The following is a 19801-nucleotide window of genomic DNA, read 5'->3' on the forward strand; positions in this document are numbered from 1 at the left end:
TGTCTCTGCGTGTCCCTCTGCGTGTACCTCTACATGTCCCTCTGCGTGCTCCTGCTAAACTGTGTACTGTCCCTTCATGTCCCCCCATGTCCCCTCTATGTCGAAGCCCTCCTGTTTTCACTGGTTTAGATTGATATTGATTTGCTCTGTCAGTCTGGAGTGTGATACTTAGTGAGCATTTTGTCCTGGGCTGCCTGTTTTTCTCAGTCCTGTCTAGAAGAAGGTTTTTGGCAAAAACAAATATCCAATTTTTTTGTTCTGTACTGTATAAACTCTTTTGGACTGTACAAATCCACGGAGGACCATCCAAACCATAGATACAAAGAAATAAATCCTTTTTGAGTCTGAATATATTCTGACCTTGTCTGGTTTTATATTTGGTTCCATTTCCCTTAGTGAAATGGTGGCTGAGTGACTAGCGAGAATGTTCAGGGTGGGATTCCTCCAGGCACTCTTGTTTCCCCTGTCAACCCAATACACACAACATAGGCAAAATCCTCCAGTTAAATTAGTCCTGACCTACGTGACTAGCTCAGGATCTGGAGATGGGTCCCTGGTCACTCCACTGACAGATTGCTCCAGCACCAGCAGATGACAATAAAGCCGTACCTTACTTTATAGATGTGTATTTTCCTGCCTTATTTGATGTGCGTTGTAACATAGTATTGTACGTTTTGGTTGTAGGCCCCACATGGTGACGGAGTACATGGGCATCCGTAATGAGAGCTTCATGAAGATCGCCGCAGTCGGGACGTGGATGGGGGATTTTGTCACTGCTTGGATGGTGAGAGAATTTATAGAGTTCTACACGAGGTCTGTGACATTTATATTTTATTTATGGCTGTTATTATACACACTCACGAAAGGTCGAAATGATAGCTCTCCTTAGTTGTTGAATGAGTTCATCAAAGGTGCACTATGCAACTTTTCTGGTATGTCCGCTGTAGCTGCTTGTCTCCGTGGAGATGCTATTGCTTTCCCCTGAATGATCTGTGGTATGGCATTAAACTTGTCATGCTTTTTGTCAGTGATAGGTGTTTTTATTGCTTAGACGCACATTGAAAAACATGCATCGTTCATCGTGTGAATGGGGTGCTTCTCCACAGATCTGACCTTAATATGGGCTGATTGTTGCACCTGCTTGTTTCCATAGAGATAGATATCTATAATATACTTCATTGTGCAATCCTTACTTGTATAGGTCAGTTTTTTTCTTGTATTACCTTTAGACCCTCTAATGATCCCGGTCCAGTTGTCAGTGTGAGATCTAAAGAGGGTCTCGGTGAGTCCTTGGGGTCTCAGATGGACGGGGTACAGCAGAGAGGGGGCTTCCGTGTTCATTTGTCAACATAAGAGGGGCTACAACTCCACAGGGACGGTCTATCTCCACACCTGTGCTGGGGCAGTGGAAGGGTTGACAAGTGCGTCCCTTTGGTAACATTAGTATTCTACTTCATCGTATACTGCAGTGTTATACTTGTCAAAATCATTATTCAATTTCATGCATTAATTATCCGCTCCCTCATACATAATGTTATTCCTATAGCCAAAGCCGCCCTGAGGTAGACTGGCAGAAGCGTGACTGCCAATTTGCACCATCGGCCCCACCAACCACCGATCACACGCACACTTATGTATGTGCTTTTTGGGGACATTAACATATTTTCCAGACTACACCTCGCACTTTTTTTCATAGTTTGGCCAGGGGTGGCACTTGTATGTAAAATTATGAAAATATATAATTTCACATCTTTGTTATTGTCACACTGACAACTTGCACAAGGGCACTCTAAGCTTGTGTACCAGTATTACTACTCACTGCTTACTAGTACTGCCCCTTATTAATACAGTAATTCAAAAGACATCTGAGAAAGACTGAACAAAAATGCCCCCTAAAAAATCATAAATCTGCTGAGTCTGATGACAGCCACACGGAAAAGGAAGTAGTGCTTCATCTACTTCCTGAGCAGGCGGGGTTCAGAAGTGACACCGAGGATGAAGAATTCAATGGTTTTAGTGATTCGGAGCTCCAGAGTGTTTTACTCACCCACACACAACAAAAGCAAGAAGGGTCTTTCCACTGCGCTGGTCTAAACTGCAATCAGACTACTGACCCTAATTGAATAACTTAATGGGTGCTTGAACGATATCTTATTTTGTTCCTACCAGCCGTACTGAGCGGAAAAATATGAAGGGATTTTATGGCTAGAATAGTATAGTATTCTTGACGGTTGGATCACTGGGAGGGCCTGTAGCTCCGGAGGGGCCAGTGTGTTAGCTATATGGATAGATAAAGCCTTCTGACTGCAGTTATTAGTATTCTCCATCACACACATTTCAGAGACAGAACGAGAGACTGAAGAGGGAGAGGAGGGAGAGGAGGGAGGGGAGACGGGAAAGAGGGGTAGAGGAAATGTACCTGCCTGGCCCAAAGCGAGATCAGGAGAGGAAGGTGAATAAAGGAGAGAGATCCAGAAATACTCAAAATGTCTTATTTTCATTCACAAGGCACCAGGACTGCACCGTAATAAAAAAAATATATAACAAAAAAGTATTGTTACTGAGAAAAATTAATATAACACGAGGCATTTCAATGTTTTTCAATTTCACTGAGATATTTTAGATCTTAGAATTATTACATTTTAGACTCAATCTTTTCATTTCAGCCCATATTTAGTGTTGTTTTGATCGCAACCACTAAGCAGTCAACATTATTTAATTATTCATTAACTGTAGTGTGATGCTCAGGGCCGATAAACACATGTCTCTACAAGATCTTTGGTCTTTGGCAAGATTATTCTTTTGCAGTGTTCAAAACTTGTGTCTAAAATCCTGTTGTCTGGATTGTTGCTCAGTATGGCAATAACCTTATCTATCTCTCTGGAGACTTTGGGCTAATTTGTACGTCAAGTCTGTGGAGAGGCGAGCCCACTCACAGTGACAGTGCATTTTTCTGAGCATAAAAAAGTAGCGCAAGGTAGATATACATTTAGAGCTGTACTTTGCAGCATTCCTGGAAAAAGCAACAGCATCTCCATGGAGACAAGCAGCTAGCAACCTTCCACTAGAAAAGTTACATATGCCACCTTTAATACAACCATTATGTATCAAGATGTGATTTAACAGTTTTCCTCAGACTAAAACGCAGTACATTTCCTTTCTACACGTTGCTGTTTTGAGTTCCCTATAGAAGGCGTCTGTGCTTATAACATTACTCTATTCAGCGCTCACCTCCGCACAGTATCCATTCCGTCATATTACACTGCAGGCTGTATTGACAAATCAACCTCGTCTTTGCAGTTTACAACTTTGTCTCCACGTCCTGTGTGTTACAATCTTAAATCACTGTACTAAAAAGTGCGTATTAAACGTGACTATATAAACAGCTAAGGCACTAACGCATAAACACTATAAATATTTGAACAAGATATTTTCACATAGGCTCATAAGAAATTCATCAGAGAAAAGTTGCGATCCGACATGTTTTAAGTGAACAGCAAACAACAGAAATTAGACTTTCTATTTAAAAGGTGGAGACAGAGCAACAAGGCTAAGTAGTCCTAGTTTAGACCTGTTTGAGTCCTGGTTATGTCCACACTCAGCCCTAGTCCTGGCATAGACATATAGTCCTGGTTTAGACTTGGCTTACTTGCTGTTTAACTTTGGCTTAGTCGTGGCTTAGTTCTTGTTCAGACATGGTTTAGTCCTGGTCTAGACTTGGTTTACACTTGGTTCAGTCCTGGTTTAGACCTGGTTAAGTCCTAGTATAATTCCTGGTTAAGGAGATGGAGCTAATATGCAGATGGACAGGGAAATAAAAAGTTAGTGCTTCAAGATTGCTAAAATAAAAATAACAAAAGCCACATTTACTTTTGGAAAACTGTATAGATTGCGAAATCATTGCAGTGTATAAAACCTGCTAACCCTGTCGTTTAGATGTCTACAAACTTGATGACTTACAACAAACTAGGGTGACATGAGACAAACCTGAACCTGAACCTTTAGTCTTGCCATTTAACACAAAACATTGACTCATTGACAATTATAAATGACTGAAATGATGTCCAAAAGGCATCCTGAACAGATGCCCAAGCCACATCATCTGGCTACTCTCGATGTGGAGGAGCAGTGGCTCTACACCGAGCTCCTCATCCTATCTCTAAGGGAGCACCCAGCCACCCTGCAGAGGAAGCTCATTTCAACCGATTGTATCTGTGATCTTGTCCATTTGATCATTACCCAAAGCTCATGGCCATAGGTGAGGGTAGAACTGTAGATTGACCTGTATATCGGGAGCTTTGCTTTTCGACTTGGCTCCTTCTTTATCACAACAGTCTGATACAGTGACTGCATCACTGCAGATGCTGCATTGATCCACCTGTCAATCTCCATTCTTCCCTCACTCTTGAACAAGACCTCAGATCCTCAGATACTTTGAATCTCAAACTTGATTAAAAAAACAAACAAAAAAGTGCTTTTTGTTGAGACTGAAACTCTAACCACTGTGCCACTGTCCCACAATGCATCTTATTCTTGTTCCGTGGACCTTGCTCGTGAAAGATAAACTGAGGAGCTGTCCACCTTATTGCTCTACCCACTTTTACTTCTGGCTGCTACAAACCCACTTTCCATAATTTTGGCGCATCCATTATTTTCTCTGGATGACTTGAAAATGTCTTTGTAGTCCGTATCTTATTTGCTGTTGAGATTGGCAGCTCTATGCTAAATCACAGCACTGGAATGATAATGGCGGCCACCGTAGTGACTTCTGGAATAAGGTGAATAGCTTTAAATGACAGGATGCAAGTGGTTTAAAACTCCTGTATTACATGTACTGAGTTTGTCCTCTTCACTGAGTCATTTTTGTGTCCTGGTTGTGTCCACAGGTGACAGATATGATGCTGCAGGACACGCACTACCCAGACTGGGGCCGAGCTGCAAGGAAATTTTGGAAAAGGGGCAACAACCGCATCGTCCTCTTCTGGTAAGACGTCACAACTATTATAGGTCAAAGTAGTCTTGAAATTTCAAACGATATACTAAGAAATGGGTTCTATACTTGATACCAATGATATCACAATAATTAGAATTGAGTAATAATAATAGTAATGTAATTTTTTTTACATAATAACAGTACTTTATTTATGTTTATGCTCAAACCTGTATTTATAGATTTGATATAAGTTTTAGTATTAGTATCAGATTTTTTATAGCCCTCGTCAACAACGTCAAAAGTGAAATTCCATATTTAAAGGACCCATATTACGCTATTTTCAAGAGTCCATATTGTGTAATATATGACCTTTAAAATTATATTTGATCTTACTCTGCTGAACTATACCAATGTCATGGCATTTAAAAACATAGCAGTTCATTTCTTATTCTATATTTCATGCCATTAGCTTTGTATAAAAATAACATCATCAACTAATTTGTGTTTATGTAAAAAACAGCATCAGACTGCATCTTCTCTCATTGCGTGTTTGAAGTGTCCTTAATGTATTCCCAAGAGGGCTGTGTGTCTTCGGCTGTCCACAATCAATATCTGTGTTAATCTTCCTTCACTCAATGTCTCACCTTTAATTAGACGGACAGGGTAAAGGAATCAATGAACACAGCGAGGTGGGAGCTTTTAGATAACTACCCTCCTTAAATAAGCACTAAACAAACGATGAAAAGTGTGTAGGATGCATCATTATTGCTCGTTTTCAGATTGTGCTAAATGAATGTGCTGTCTGTTTTGTTAATGAGAGAATGAGCCCATATTCCTGTGTCAATGTTATAGTATTTTTAGAAGAAAATCCAAAAGGAAAATCCACAAATACTGAGCAGTGGTTTAGTCCTGCTTTTAGTCCTGGTTAAGTCTGGGTTGAGTTCTAGATCTGGTCCCAGTTTAGTCCAGGTTTAGTATCCCTGGTGTAGTTTTAGTTAACAATAGCTGTAAATGTGGGTTAAACATGTTTAGTCCTGGTTCAGTCCTGGTTCTATATATTTGGATCTGACATAGCCCTGTATTCATCTGCCTTTAGACCTGCTTCAGTCTTGGCTCAGTTCTCGTTCTCTGGTTTAGTCCATGTTTAGACCCTGACCTGGTTTGGATTTTGTTCCATTTCCATTTCAGTACTGGTTTAGCCCCAGTTAAGTCGAGTCTAAGTCCTGGAAGTGGTTTAGACATTTGTTTGTTTGTTTGTTTATTATTTAATGAAGGGACAATGCATATTAAGAACAGAGGCATGGGGAACAAATCCCACACCTGTAAATATGCAGGATAAATATGCTAATTTTCATCCTTTGTCCCTTGCTAGAAAAAAAAAAAAAAAAAAAACCCCAAACCACCCAGCCACACCACAGCTTATAAAAACAATACGTACAAAATACAAACCCTCTTTCATATCTTAAAACTCCATAGACCATCCATAGACCACTGCCCTCAGATCACCAGATCTCTCACAAACTTACAGTACATACATTCACAATACAGTCCACTCATACACCACTTCTACCTATAATCACAGCCTACACCCCAATAAGCTAAACATTATACATTCATGAGAAAATACATTTCAATACTATACAACTTACAATTACAATTACAATTCTATATACAGTACATGTACAACAATGCCTTGTGCAGACAAAAACACAGCATTACCACTAAAATCCATTCAAGTTAGTGATTGTGTGGACAAGTTTGATTGAACAGCCATGACTTGAGTTGTTCTGAAAATGAGCTGAGAGTGGGCAGCTCACGTATTGTTACTGGGATAGAATTCCAAGGTTGTGAAGCTCGAAAAGAGAAAACATTCTGTCCAAAAGTGCTTTTTCTAGATGGAATCATACAGTCACCTCTGGAACCTGCTCTTGTAGATCTAATTTGACGTTTTTTGACAAACTCTTGCAGAACTGTAGGAGCCAACCTGTGCAGAATCTTATACACAAGCGTGCAGTCTGCCAGTTTGATCATATTGTCATAACCTAATATGTTATGTTGTTTTAGAATTAAACAATGATGATATGACTTTGTTTTTTGTCTAAAATTTTGGGGGCCTGTTTATAAACCGTTTCAACAGGTTTCAGAGTGGTCTTACATGCTGAAGTCCAGCTTGTCATACAGTACATCATATGAGGGACAATCATTGCATTAAAGTATAGTTTAGAAGCATCCAGTGTTAAATTAGCTCTAATATGTCTAAAATTTGACAGATTAAATTTCATTTTATTAACTATTTTTTTTAAATGCTGTTTGAAGTTAAGTTTTGAGTCAATCATTACTCCAAGATATTTAAATTCATTAACTGTTTCAATTATTGTTCCATTTATCAATACAGGAGGATTATCATCATAAACGGCATTCTTAGAAAAGAACATACAAACCGTTTTAGATACATTCAATACTAGCTGTGACCTCTGTAACCATTCTGAAACCTTGCCCATGGCAGATGTTAGTTCCTGAGCTGCAAGAGTTTTATTTTTTGCATGAACATAAATAATTGCATCATCTGCATATAACTGACACTGTACATTGAATGGACAACTGTGTGGAAAGTCCTTAATGTAAAGGCAAAACAATAACGGAGATAGAGCTGAGCCCTGAGGAAGGCCAAGCTGGTTTTCACAGATTGCAGATGCTGAGTTATTCACTCTAACAAATTGTCTTCTGTGTGTTAAATATGATTTCATCCATTGCACAGTGCTTGAGGATAGGTTAAAATAAGATAATTTATCCAGCAGAATTTGACAATTGACCGTATCAAACGCTTTCTTGAGGTCGAGGAACACTGCTCCAATAACGCCTCCTTTGTCAATGTTCAGTTTTAATTTTTCCAAAAGAAAGCATACGGCTGTTTCTGTAGAGTAATGTTTTCTGAAACCAAATTGCATACATAGATTAGTCCTGGTGTAGACCTGGTTAATTTATTGTTTAGTCTTGTTTAGTCCTGGTTTAATCCTAGTTTAAACTGACTAGTCCTGGTCTAGACTTGGTTTATTCCTCATTTAGACACAGTTTAGTCCTAATTTAGTCTTTGTTTAAATCTTGTTTACTCCTGATTTAGACCCAGTTTAGTCTTAGTTTAGTCTTAGTTTAATCCTGGTTTAGTCCTGGTTTAGACCTGGTTTTGTCCTGGTTTTGTCCTGGTTTTGTCCTGGTTTTGTCCTGGTTTTGTCTTGGTTTTGTCTTGGCTTAATCCTGGTTTAGTCCTGGATTAGTCCGGTTGTAGTCCTGGTTTTGTCCTGGTTTTGTCCTGGTGTAGTCCTGGTGTAGTCCTGGTTTAGTCCTGGTTTGGTCCTGGTCTAGTCCTGTTGTAGTCCTGGTCTAGTCCTGGTCCAGTCCTGTTGTAGTTCTGGTCCAGTCCTGTTGTAGATCTGGTCTAGTCCTGTTACAGTCCTGGTCTAGTCCTGGTCTAGTCCTGTTGTAGTCCTGGTCTAGTCCTGGTCTAGTCCTGGTCTAGTCCTGTTGTAGTTCTGGTCTAGTCCTGTTACAGTCCTGGTCTAGTCGTGGTTTGGTCCTGGTTTAGTCCTGGTCCAGTCCTGTTGTAGTCCTGGTCTAGTCCTGGTTTGGTCCTGGTTTGGTCCTGGTTTGGTCCTGGTTTGGTCCTGGTTTGGTCCTGGTTTGGTCCTGGTCTAGTCCTGGTTTGGTCCTGGTCTAGTCCTGGTTTGGTCCTGGTCTAGTCCTGGTTTGGTCCTGGTCTAGTCCTGGTTTGGTCCTGGTTTGGTCCTGGTCTAGTCCTGGTTTGGCCCTTGTTTGGTCCTGGTCTAGTCCTGGTTTGGTCCTGGTTTGGTCGTGGTCTAGTCCTGGTTTGGTCGTGGTCTAGTCCTGGTTTGGTCCTGGTTTGGTCCTGGTCTAGTCCTGGTTTGGTCCTGGTTTGGTCCTGGTTTGGTCCTGGTCTAGTCCTGGTTTGGTCCTCACATTCACACGTGTCACACACTGGCACACATTCACAGGAGGCAGTGGAGGAGGTGCTTTCGTGTTGTAGATGTTTAGATAGGTTTCATAGACCAGGGTTATCTCCCAGAGGTCTTCTTTCACAGCCGCACACAGAGCTGTCAGTCAGATCAGACATGAGAGACAGAGGGTCTCCTGTGGTGCGTTTAAGGACCACTGGGAAACATGAAGGGCAAGTGAAAAGACAGAGGTTGACAACTGCTCACTATGCAAAGGGCTTAACCTAGATACATGGTTAAAATGCTGGCACTGTAGTGGTACATTTAGGGTTTATTAAGGAATTTCAAGATTTTTGTAATCTTTCATGCACACTTTAGAGTCTATATCAACACTTAATCACTATGCATAAGTCTTATTAGCACTTTTGCAGATGATTCACAATTTTGTGCATTAATTATTAACTTCCCACATCTCCAAAAGCCTCTGTGCCTCTTTTGACATTTAGGCTGTGGTGGAATGTAATGAAGTAAAAGTACTAAACGTAAGTAGAATTTTTAAGCATCTGTATTCTCTACTCTACTACATTTTTTAAGGAGACTGAAAAGTAAAAAGTACTTTTCATATGATTTGAGGGGAGTTTTTATTATGTTTGTGATGTTTGTGGTAACATTCTGAAGTTTTCGAGTTTCAGCTTTGGCTTTGAGCAAACAAAATAAACACACAAAATTCATAAGAAAAAAATAAGAAATTGATTCATATTGCAACAGTTGACCAAAATATTTATAATTTGTCCCTAATCCTAATCCTAACCTTAACCCTAATCAGTAACACTACATTTAACACTTTAACAAATTAACAACACTGAAATACTTTTACTTTTACATTTTAAATGGGTACTAATAAGTAGATTTTTTTTTGAAGTGATACTTTTTACTTGAGTTACTTTTGACCTTTGTCTCTTTACTATTACTGCACAAGGGCACTCTAGGCTTGACAGCCACATGGAAGAGGAAGCGGCCCTTCATCTACTACGCGAGCAGGCGGAGTAAACTTGTTGCTTGTTTTTTCTGCTTTATTTATCTGATTAACTGTTAATATCTTACGGTAACAAACCAGACACGTGTTCAGTTCTGTCTATGCTTTCTAAAGTTTACTGTTATTATTATAACTTGCCTTTAAAGATAAAATGTCTGTTCTTCGTCTCGGATTTTGTAAAATAAATTCCCCCCCAAAAAATGTGATTTATAGTCCAGTGCGCCTTGTATGTTTTTTTTCTTCATCATTTCATCATTTTTTCATCATTATGCAAGTTGCTCCGGAGTATAAGTCTCACCAGTGAAAAAACTGGTGCGACTTATACTCCGGAGCAATTTATAGTCCAGAAAGTACTTCTACCACCTGTGCATTTAGGGCTGCAAAATTATAATCAGTCAAATGCAAGTTTAATAGTCACAGTTAATGGGGTTCAGAATGTTGAAATATTTGCACTGTTGCCAACGATTAAATATTTAAAACAAAATATAAAATTTTTAAAATGGGAAAGTCCTCACAATACCTCATATAACATGAAGTCATAAAACCCATGATTATTTGAGGTTATGTCTTATTATGTAAAAAAAAAAAAAATGGCCAACCCTGGTGTTCTGAAATACATATGTTTCTTAACTTACAATAACATTTCAGCAGAATTCTTCCGAAAACTGTACACACAAACAAGACAGAAGCTTCTTCAAACCAGTTCACATCTCGTCTCTGAGTGCAGATCGTCTTTTCCCTCATCTCTGAAAGCACCAGCAAGCAAAATGTTTAGTCTTTGGATCATACGCAACATTTCCATAGCAAGTTTTTTTTTTTTTTTCATATATCACAGTTATTCTGCACTTTTTCATCACAACACCTAGCATGCTAACACGCACGTCCTGATTATCGGACAATAAAATGCTTTCTAATTAGATGTAGACAGCACACGGCATACTTATTTTGACCTCAAGAGCTGCGTATACAATATATCTGTACTGCAAGCCAGATTTTACTCAAATATATGTGAACAAATCAGGTGTACAAAGTCACACACATAACATTTTTGTACGTACTCAGTTTATAAATAAGACCCCAGGACAAGTGTGAATACAGCATTCCGAGCTCTTTCATCCATACCGTTGTCTGGTCTAAACGACTTACTCTGGAGATGTGTGTGTCTGGATTGATTTACCTGTGATTAAAATGCAGTGTGCGTGTGGGCGTGGGACTTTTTCTCCCGCTCTTCATGTTATCGACGGCCGCTGCGTCTCGCTGTGTCACGATCAATGCCGAATTTGATGAGGCATTGTATGAAATTCCTCCTTTTGAAATGTGATTGATAAACGCTCTATTTGGTACGGCGTGTCAATACAGCCGTGAGCTTTGTGACGGATTATAAAAAGACACAGGCCAAGAGCCGACCGCGCGAAGAAGAGAGAAACAAGTCTAATGTTGACTAATAAAATCTAAAAGAATATGTGAGCTACTGAAGGAGGATATTAGCTGGATCCGTTCTATCTGTGCGGTGGGCCAGTGCGAGTGAAAGTGCGCCATCAGTGGTTTTCAGATTCTAAGGTGATGATGTCATACTGCGAGACGGGGGCAACAGACATTTTTTCATATAGATTACACTGTGCTTTGTCGTGAAATATTCAAAAGGTAAATGCACAAATGTTGAACCTGATAATGTTTATCAATGCCAGGGCCCATGATGTCACTATTTTACAGCAAAAGTCAGTATTAAATCTATGGGTCTATAGCGTGTTGTGATGTGATCTGAAACACATGACGACCTCCGCTGTGCCTGGGCGAGCACATAGTGGAGATCTTTGCAATGTATCCTTATCTTTTCTCTTGTATAAAATGTAGATATATACATTTTTTTCTTGAACTTTTTTCTACTTTAATTATTTTGAGTCTTACTACCTTTTATTAGCTCTTTGTTATTAGGAAGAGCTGTTGTTATATGTAATGTGTGAACCTACTGTTTCCAAGTCATTTCACTTGTGGATCAATACAGTGCCTAATTTTTAACATATTGTAGATGTTTTCTCAAAAAGGCACACTAGCACAACCATGTTTTCTGAAATATAGAATATTACTATTACTATTTACCCAAAAAATGTGACTTATAGTCCAGTGCAACTTGTATATGTTTTTTCATCATTATTATGCATTTTTTTGGCTGGTGCGACTTATAGTCCAGAAAATACGATACTATGACTAAAATAGTGGTGCAGTGAGCTACGTGTTTGCCCACTAACTGGAGGATATTGTGGTTCATAAAATGCTCAGAAATACACTTCGACTCAGGTGATACTATTAGTTTGTGTTTAATTGCTGTTGTTGCAAGAAGAGGCTCAATCCATCCAATGGTTATTATATGAAAAGAATGAAGGATATGCATTTGCTTGTTTGATTGTAATATGGAGTTTACCCAGAGACACAACATGTGCTGTGGAAATGTCCCATACTAATGTGATAATGACAATAATTGAATCATGTAAATACAATGAAAGGAATGAAATCTTTGTGTGAATTCCTCAGGGCAGTACTGATCTCGCTGACCTCCGTGGTGGTCCTGGTCATCAGCACAGACTGGATCAGCTGGGACAATCTGAACCGAGGCTTTCTGCCCAGTGATGAGGTCTCACGGGCCTTCCTCGCTTCCTTCATCCTGGTGTTTGACCTCCTCATCGTCATGCAGGTATACACTTCCTCATCTGCCCCCAGTGTGTAAGGGAGCACTGTCACCATCAATCATGCAATTATAATGCACATATATACATATAGAGAGACACACAGGCCGCTGGTTTGCTGCCACAGATGAATCCTGCTGCTGTGTAAACCCCTAGTGTCTGTGTACACTGGTGTATGAATGTGGCAAGGCAAGCCAGGTTTATTTATATAGCACCATTTGTGCACAAAGCGATTCAAAATGCTTTACAGAATAAGAAAGATATTAAAATCACAATAAAAACAAAGGCCTGTCTCACATCTTCAGGAAGACTGTTCCAGGTTTTAGCTGCATAAAACCAACTGCTGATTCTCCATGTTTAGTCCTGACTCTGAGACCAGCAGGAGGCTGGTCCCTGAAGTCCTCCTTATGTGAGATGGTTCATGTGGCTCATGTGGGAGATGTTCTTTGGTGCTGGTCCATGGAGAGACTTGTTCACACAGAGCTGCTTTAAAGTCTATTCTCTGAGCCACAGGAGCCAGAGACCTGAGCACAGGACACATGTGTGAAGTACTTCCTGGTTCTAGTCAGAACTAGTGAGTGAATGGGTGAGTGGTTCCTTGATGTAAAGCGCTTTGAGATAAGAGATGCATTTTTACTAATTTAGGTTTATAATGACTAGACTTTAGTTTCAATTAAAAACTCTGTGAACAATTATCTAAACAAAACTACTAAATAAATCTATGAGCAAAATAACTTAAAGTTTGATTTTGTGCTCAAGTCAATAGTTAGAGCAATCCTAAAATGACCTTTTTCACTAAAATCGTAACTGACATGAATTAAAATTGGACATGGTAACACTCTCAGCAGGTACCCCTCCCTCCCCCTCCTCCCTCTGCAGGAACAGCCCCTCCCCCCTGGGGCCAATTAAAACTAACCCAGGACTCCCCTGGAGTGGTTCTCCACCAATCTCCTCCACTCACCTTTTCCTGTTCCCACACAACAATTCATCAACGGGACAGGCCTCAGTACAGGGCCGCTGATGGCTCTTACTTCTCATATTCTCAAATATGTGTTTAGTCCAGACATACTGTTATTCTGTACAAAGAGAACAGAAAAGGTCAGACAGGAGAGATGATGCATGGTTCACTCATTTTCTCTTGAATGCAACTTGAATGCAAGACACTTTTCCCACCCAAAGCAATGAGTGACAGGTGGATTCAGCCAGTTACAATGAAGAGTGAACCGTCAGAAGAAGTAGATGACTTTAGTTACCTCTTCAAGATAATATAAAGATACAAACTTTTACCTGAATTGTGACAAAATTGAAAACGTGATCTGGCTTCAAGAAAACTGTGATGTCGGCTTTACTTTCTCATTCGGAAAGATTGATTTCATGAAGCTGGTCACACATTAGAGGAATGGTCATGTACTAGACAATGTGTACTCACAGTAAGACTCCTCAGACAGCACAACACATGGCACAGATTGGCAGCCTCGCTTCTTACGCTGCCCCAGGGCTGCTGTGGCTACAGTCGTTTTTTGTGATCCTTTCTTTACCGCTTTTGTATACAGTATATACAGTATATATTTAGAGTGTAGGCTGTTGCATGATGTTCCCACACCTGACCTACATCCAAGTGGAAAGAAAAGGATGGGGATAGAGAGGAAGAAAGCTGAGAGAAAAGGGAGAGGATGCTATAAAGAACCAATTACATCATTATCACATCATCTTGAAAACTCAGAGAAAACAGTTTGCTAGGGCACTGCTAAGCATTCAGATTGTTCAGATCTACTTCTCCTCATGGCCACAGTAGTTTGTCAGCATTGCGTGTAGACTGAGCCTCTGGAAAAGCAAGAAATGTAAGATAAATGCCTTATTATTATTAGTGAAAAGTAGTCCCCTTGAAGAATGGTAATTTTGTAGGACATTGTGCTTGTATATACCCTCATATTTATTACTTGTTTTGCATCTCAGTCTTAGCCCCTTTCCTTAGACCCTATGCATCCCTTGCCCTCTGCTGCTCCTCTGAGTTTGTTTCTGCTAATGATGACTCAAACAAATGCTTTTTTTCTCACTTTTCCCTCACCTAGTTTTTTTTCAGCACGATGTCCTTCCTCCCAAAGGAGCAGAATGCATCAATAATAGTGTCAGGAGCTCATGAATATGCAAATAACCAGCTCTACCCACAAATACACACTTTTATTGAGGGTTATTGATGAAATTGAGCCAAAATGGAGTTTTTGTTTTCTTCAGTGTGAGATAGAAGCCAAAACAACAGAATATAGTTTTGTTTGAGGCTCATTTAAAAGAAAACTATGGAACTTTTCACTTTTCTGTGCTGTTTTTGTTTCCATGGAGATCGGGCAGGAGGCTACAGCGCATGGGGACTAGAACCTCTCACCACAAGAACAGTTTCTGTCACTGTCACCTGTCACTCTATAACACCTGTCACTTTATAACACCAGATACTCTCACTTTAAACTGTATGTAATCTGTCTGGCATTTATGCAAGTGCAGATAGTTCATTTGCTGATAAAACAATGAGGAAAGACATGAACTAATGGTGAACATTCTAGGCAAAAAGCATCTCTATGGAGACAAATAGGGGGCTGGCAGACCTTCCACCAGAAAAGTTACGCACTGCACCTTTCAACACTCACTATACAGTTGTTTCTCCCAGCCAAAGTACTACCCTTACTACCATTGTTGCTCACACTGGAATGACCTGTGAAGTATCGACCAAGTACCAACGTAAGAACCTAGTAAGCCACGGTCTGTATTTTAAAGTGCTGCTGGGGGCAATTAGTGGCATACAGTTGTCCCTCGCTATATCGTGGTCCACCTTTCGCGGCCTCGCTGTTTTGTAGATTATTTAGTTCAATTTCACATGCTTTTTTACATGGTATGAACGTGCATTGTGTTCTGCGTCCTGATTGGCTGTTGGACTGTAGACCATTGTCCATCAGTCTCCTCCGTGCCGTGTCTCCTGTACAGTACAGAATGTGTTCAGACAAATTTACATAAATGTTTGATCGACACTACAGCGGAGCGATGCCAGGACGAAGAGCCACGGTCAGAGGAACTGTGAAATACATGAGAGACACTATTAATTTATTAAACAAGAGAGAAATGTGAGAAAATGTTAATGTCTGTGTGAGAAAAGTGTATAAAGTGTGTGTTGAGGGGTTTTACAGCCTTAAAACATATATAATAACTGTAAAAAATAAATCTGATTACTTCACGAATTTCACCTATTGTGGGTTATTGCGGTACATAACCCCCACGATAAACGAGGGACCACTGTATACCTAGTTCAAGTGATTTATTTTTTTATTATTTTCCAAAAATATGCTTGCAATTTACATCTAGGTTTAAACTTTTGTTCATTCTGGTTTAGTGCTGATGCTCATTGATAGTAGTTTAGACCTGTTCTAGACAAGGATTAGTCCCATAGACTGTACAAAGAAATGGACTAAGTGAGTGTGACGTCACCCACAGCGTTCGGCTCCAGTCAAATGAAGCTCATCGAGGCTAGCAGTTATAGCAGCTAATTTGGAGCCGAGTTCCAGATTTGGAATATTATAGCAACCAAAGAGCCAATCTGGAGAGAAGCTGTTGAAGGTAAAGCCCCTTCTCACTCACACTGCTGGTTTAGCAGAGAGTGACCACTTGGCAGCGCTGTCAGTCAAACCTGTTGTTAACGCTAGCGGGAGCGACCACGGGGAAAGAAGGCGCCTGATTTGTCTCTTATTAATGTTCATATCTTGAGTTACGGACTTGACAGCAAAATAAAAATACCAGAATCACGTAGAGTGGGTCAGTACCAAAATGACGAGTCTGACAGCAGCAGTTACGGAGAGTTGGGCAACAATTTTCCAATGTAAAGTGAATTGGGGCCAGAGTCAATAGAGCCAGAAGTGCTCCAATGCTCACTTCTTATTTGGAACGCGGAGGCTAGCAGTTTAGCTTTGTCCATTTATATATACAGTCTATGTTTAGTCCTGATTTATACTTCATTCGTAGTCACCTATTTAGTCATGTATTATCTTTGTTTTGCCTGGAAAACCAACTTTAGTGCTAGGATTTTCCTTCTTTAGTCCTCATAGTAGTTGCCTAACACATGCATTATCTTATTTTGATCTGGCTACCACTTAGTGTACATATTGCAGGACAAATACTTCCTACCTAAGTGCGTGTTTATATATCACTTATTCTAGTGACTGACCCTCTGCAGAGAACAGCCTTGTTTTAGTGTTACAAATGTACTGCACCACAGAAGCCTGCAAACAACTCCATTAGAAATCCCCTGGTAATGCTTATTAGACCCACCGCTGAACATGATTTCTGCTCGTGTTTACCGGAACTATTTATTATTTTAAAGAGGGGCCCATGGCTGCACTGACCAGTAATTACTTCACATGGAGCTATTTTTCTCTCTCATTTAGAAAATAATTGTCATTTTGTATGAAAATATAGCAACAGTCCAGCCCACAGTAGAATGGAGACCAAGTCATTCCCTGGAAAAGGATGGGAATGCAATACTAAGACCACTGGTTACAATATATACACTAGATTTCTTTTCTAACTTACAAAATAATATTGCACAAACATTTTCTAAGTCAATTATACAGTGTTAATACCATATTGTGTCATTTGGCCAACACCTGAAACTATCTGTACAAACCAACCATGATCATTTCTCAGTTCATCTTATTGAACTCATAATAATGAAGAGAATGTGAAGGATGTGGCTCTGTTTACAACAACATTTAAACATTTCAGTTGGTTGATTCGTCCTGTTTTATTGTAATTCTGTATTTGCTGTGCACTGTCCCTGTGGAAATAGCTGCAGACCATACATTAAATAATATATTAAACTACAAAAGCTGTCAAATATAAAACTGTTGGAAGATGCAAAAATATCAGTCTAATGTATTTTCATTTGATCAAAGACGTAAATAAATAACCATACAAACTGGGAGCACAGGGCAGTATCAAAACTGCACGGACACCTCAAAAATACAATGCAAAATTGTAAAATTTGAAAAAAAAAATTTGTAAAAAAAATAATTTAAACAAATAACATAGCAGGTTGGGCCTCCTCCTTCTCTCCTCTTCTCCTCTTCTCCTCTGGTCCTCTCCTCCGCTCCTCTCCTCCGCTCCTCTCCTCCGCTCCTCTCCTCCACTCCTCTCCTCCTCCTCCTCTCCGACTCTTGTCCTCCCTTTTCCTCCTCTCCTCCCCTCCTACTCTCCTCCTTTCCTCCTCTCCTCTTGTTCTCATCCTCCTCTTCTCCTCTCCTCTTGTCCTCCACCTCTCCTCCTCTTCCTCTCTTCTCCTCCTCCTGTCGTCCTCCTCTCCTCCCCTCTTCTCCTCCTCTTCCTCCTCCTCTTTCTCCTCCTCTCCTCTACTCCTCCTCCTCTCCTCTCTTCTCCTCCTCTTCTTCCTCCTCCTCTCCTGTCCTCCTCCTCCTCCCCCTCTCCTTTCTCTTCCTCTTTTCTCCTCTTCTTCCTCCTCCTGTCCTCCTCCTCCTCCCCCTCTCCTTTCTCTTCCTCTTTTCTCCTCTCCTTCCTCCTCCTGTCCTCCTCCCCCTCTCCTTGTTGGTGTGGTCATGTGTAGAGCAGCACATTTGCTGCTGTTATTGATGATGTGTTTAAGTGCTGTTACACGGCCCATGTGCCTCTGAGCAGTGCACTCCAGAGTGAGGGATGAACTCTCACACATTTTACTTCTGACTGAGCACAAGTCACCTCCTCAAACTGCAACTACCTTTTTATATTCATGGATTCCTGTTTAAAGGGGTTGACATTTCGAGGACGATAGAATTAATTCTTTTTCCATCACTCTGAAACCTCATGGATCGATTGGAGCAAATTGTATCCTGAAATAATTAGTAGTACAATTTAAATTAAAATGAAATCTACAGAGATTTAAAGGTGCAAGTCCACAGTACGGCATTAAAATGATGTATCCCCATAAAGTAGGTGACATCATCTGGCCAGATCTGTGGAGAGGCGACCCCTGTTTGCTTATTTTTTGCTCTAAAACACCTGTAATTGAATAGAGAATTTAATACTATATGGTGGAACATTTCAGGCAAAGCAATAACACCTCTATTGCAACAAACAGCTGGCAAACCCCATCATCAGAAAGAGAAAGAGAAAAGAGCACTTACTGTATCACCACATGACATCACAAGGTGGAACAGAGTGTTTTCAATTTGAGAGAAGAACTCAGCCTAAATATGCAGTTTTTTGTGTGTTAAACATGTGTGAATGAAACAAAACACAACTCCAGGTCTGTTTGTGATGAGGAAACAACATTATAACATAGATCAGGAAATAAAGTGATATGAGCCCCTTACGTTTTGGCTTCTCTTTACTGCACCTTCATGTCACAGAACCTGGAATACATTAACAGAATCCTTTATTTCAGTTTTAATCAATGAGAAAACACACTTCTTTTTGTTCTCGGTCTAATTAATACTTGGAATAATGACCCGTGTGAATTAAGTCTCCACTTCGAGCTACATTTTCCATTTTTGCATATTTCATTTCTACAATATATTATCCTTGCTATAGTGTACCCCTCTTAATCCTGTGTGTCAGTACATTTACATATGCTGCAGATGCACGGCTCATCCTTTCTGCTAGTTTTGCTCTTCTTGTTATATGGGAAAAGACTCATTATTTAAGCAAAAGTTCACGCGGTAAATGCCATGATGGCTGTTAGTGCTACAGCTACTGATATTTGAGCTTAGGGATTGGACAAGAAGTCTTAATTAATATCCAAGGGGCATCGCCAAGCTGTTACCAAACCAACGCAAGACCCTCTCACGGTATCACAGGAGGATACGAGCATGTGGTGAATTTATGCAGCAAACAGGGGAGCAGAAGACCAAAGGGAGATGTGAACAAGAGGAAGTTGTGTGTATTAATTAAAGTCAAAGCTAAATCACAATTTGAATAGCAAATAGGTTGTGTTCATGTTGTAGAATTGGATTATGCCAGATCACTGTTTTTGGAAGAAATGTCCAAACGTATAATTCACAAATGTTGACCCTTATGTGTTAGGGGTCTGCTCTATAAACCTGCCATGTGACTCCTGTCTCTGGTGTTGAATAATTCTTCTGAAACTATTTGTTTATCCATGCTGACAGACATTCAAGTTCAGTGTTTGTTTCATGTGAATAGGCCATAGACTGTGTATATAAATGGA

At 40.1% G+C, this 19801-nt stretch overlaps 1 protein-coding gene across 1 annotated transcript in view; it reads left to right on the forward strand.

Moving 5' to 3' along the window:
- tmem117 (transmembrane protein 117) overlaps positions 1-19801 on the forward strand; it is a 79623-nt gene that overhangs the window by 46711 nt on the left and 13111 nt on the right. Inside the window, exons 4-6 of the mRNA XM_033968205.2 lie at positions 685-784; positions 4887-4984; positions 12452-12611. Coding sequence (XP_033824096.1) covers positions 685-784; positions 4887-4984; positions 12452-12611 — 358 coding nt within the window. The remainder of the gene's footprint in view (positions 1-684; positions 785-4886; positions 4985-12451; positions 12612-19801) is intronic.

This window comes from Periophthalmus magnuspinnatus, chromosome 6, assembly GCF_009829125.3.
Source record: "Periophthalmus magnuspinnatus isolate fPerMag1 chromosome 6, fPerMag1.2.pri, whole genome shotgun sequence".
In the NCBI taxonomy this organism is placed as follows: domain Eukaryota; kingdom Metazoa; phylum Chordata; class Actinopteri; order Gobiiformes; family Gobiidae; genus Periophthalmus; species Periophthalmus magnuspinnatus.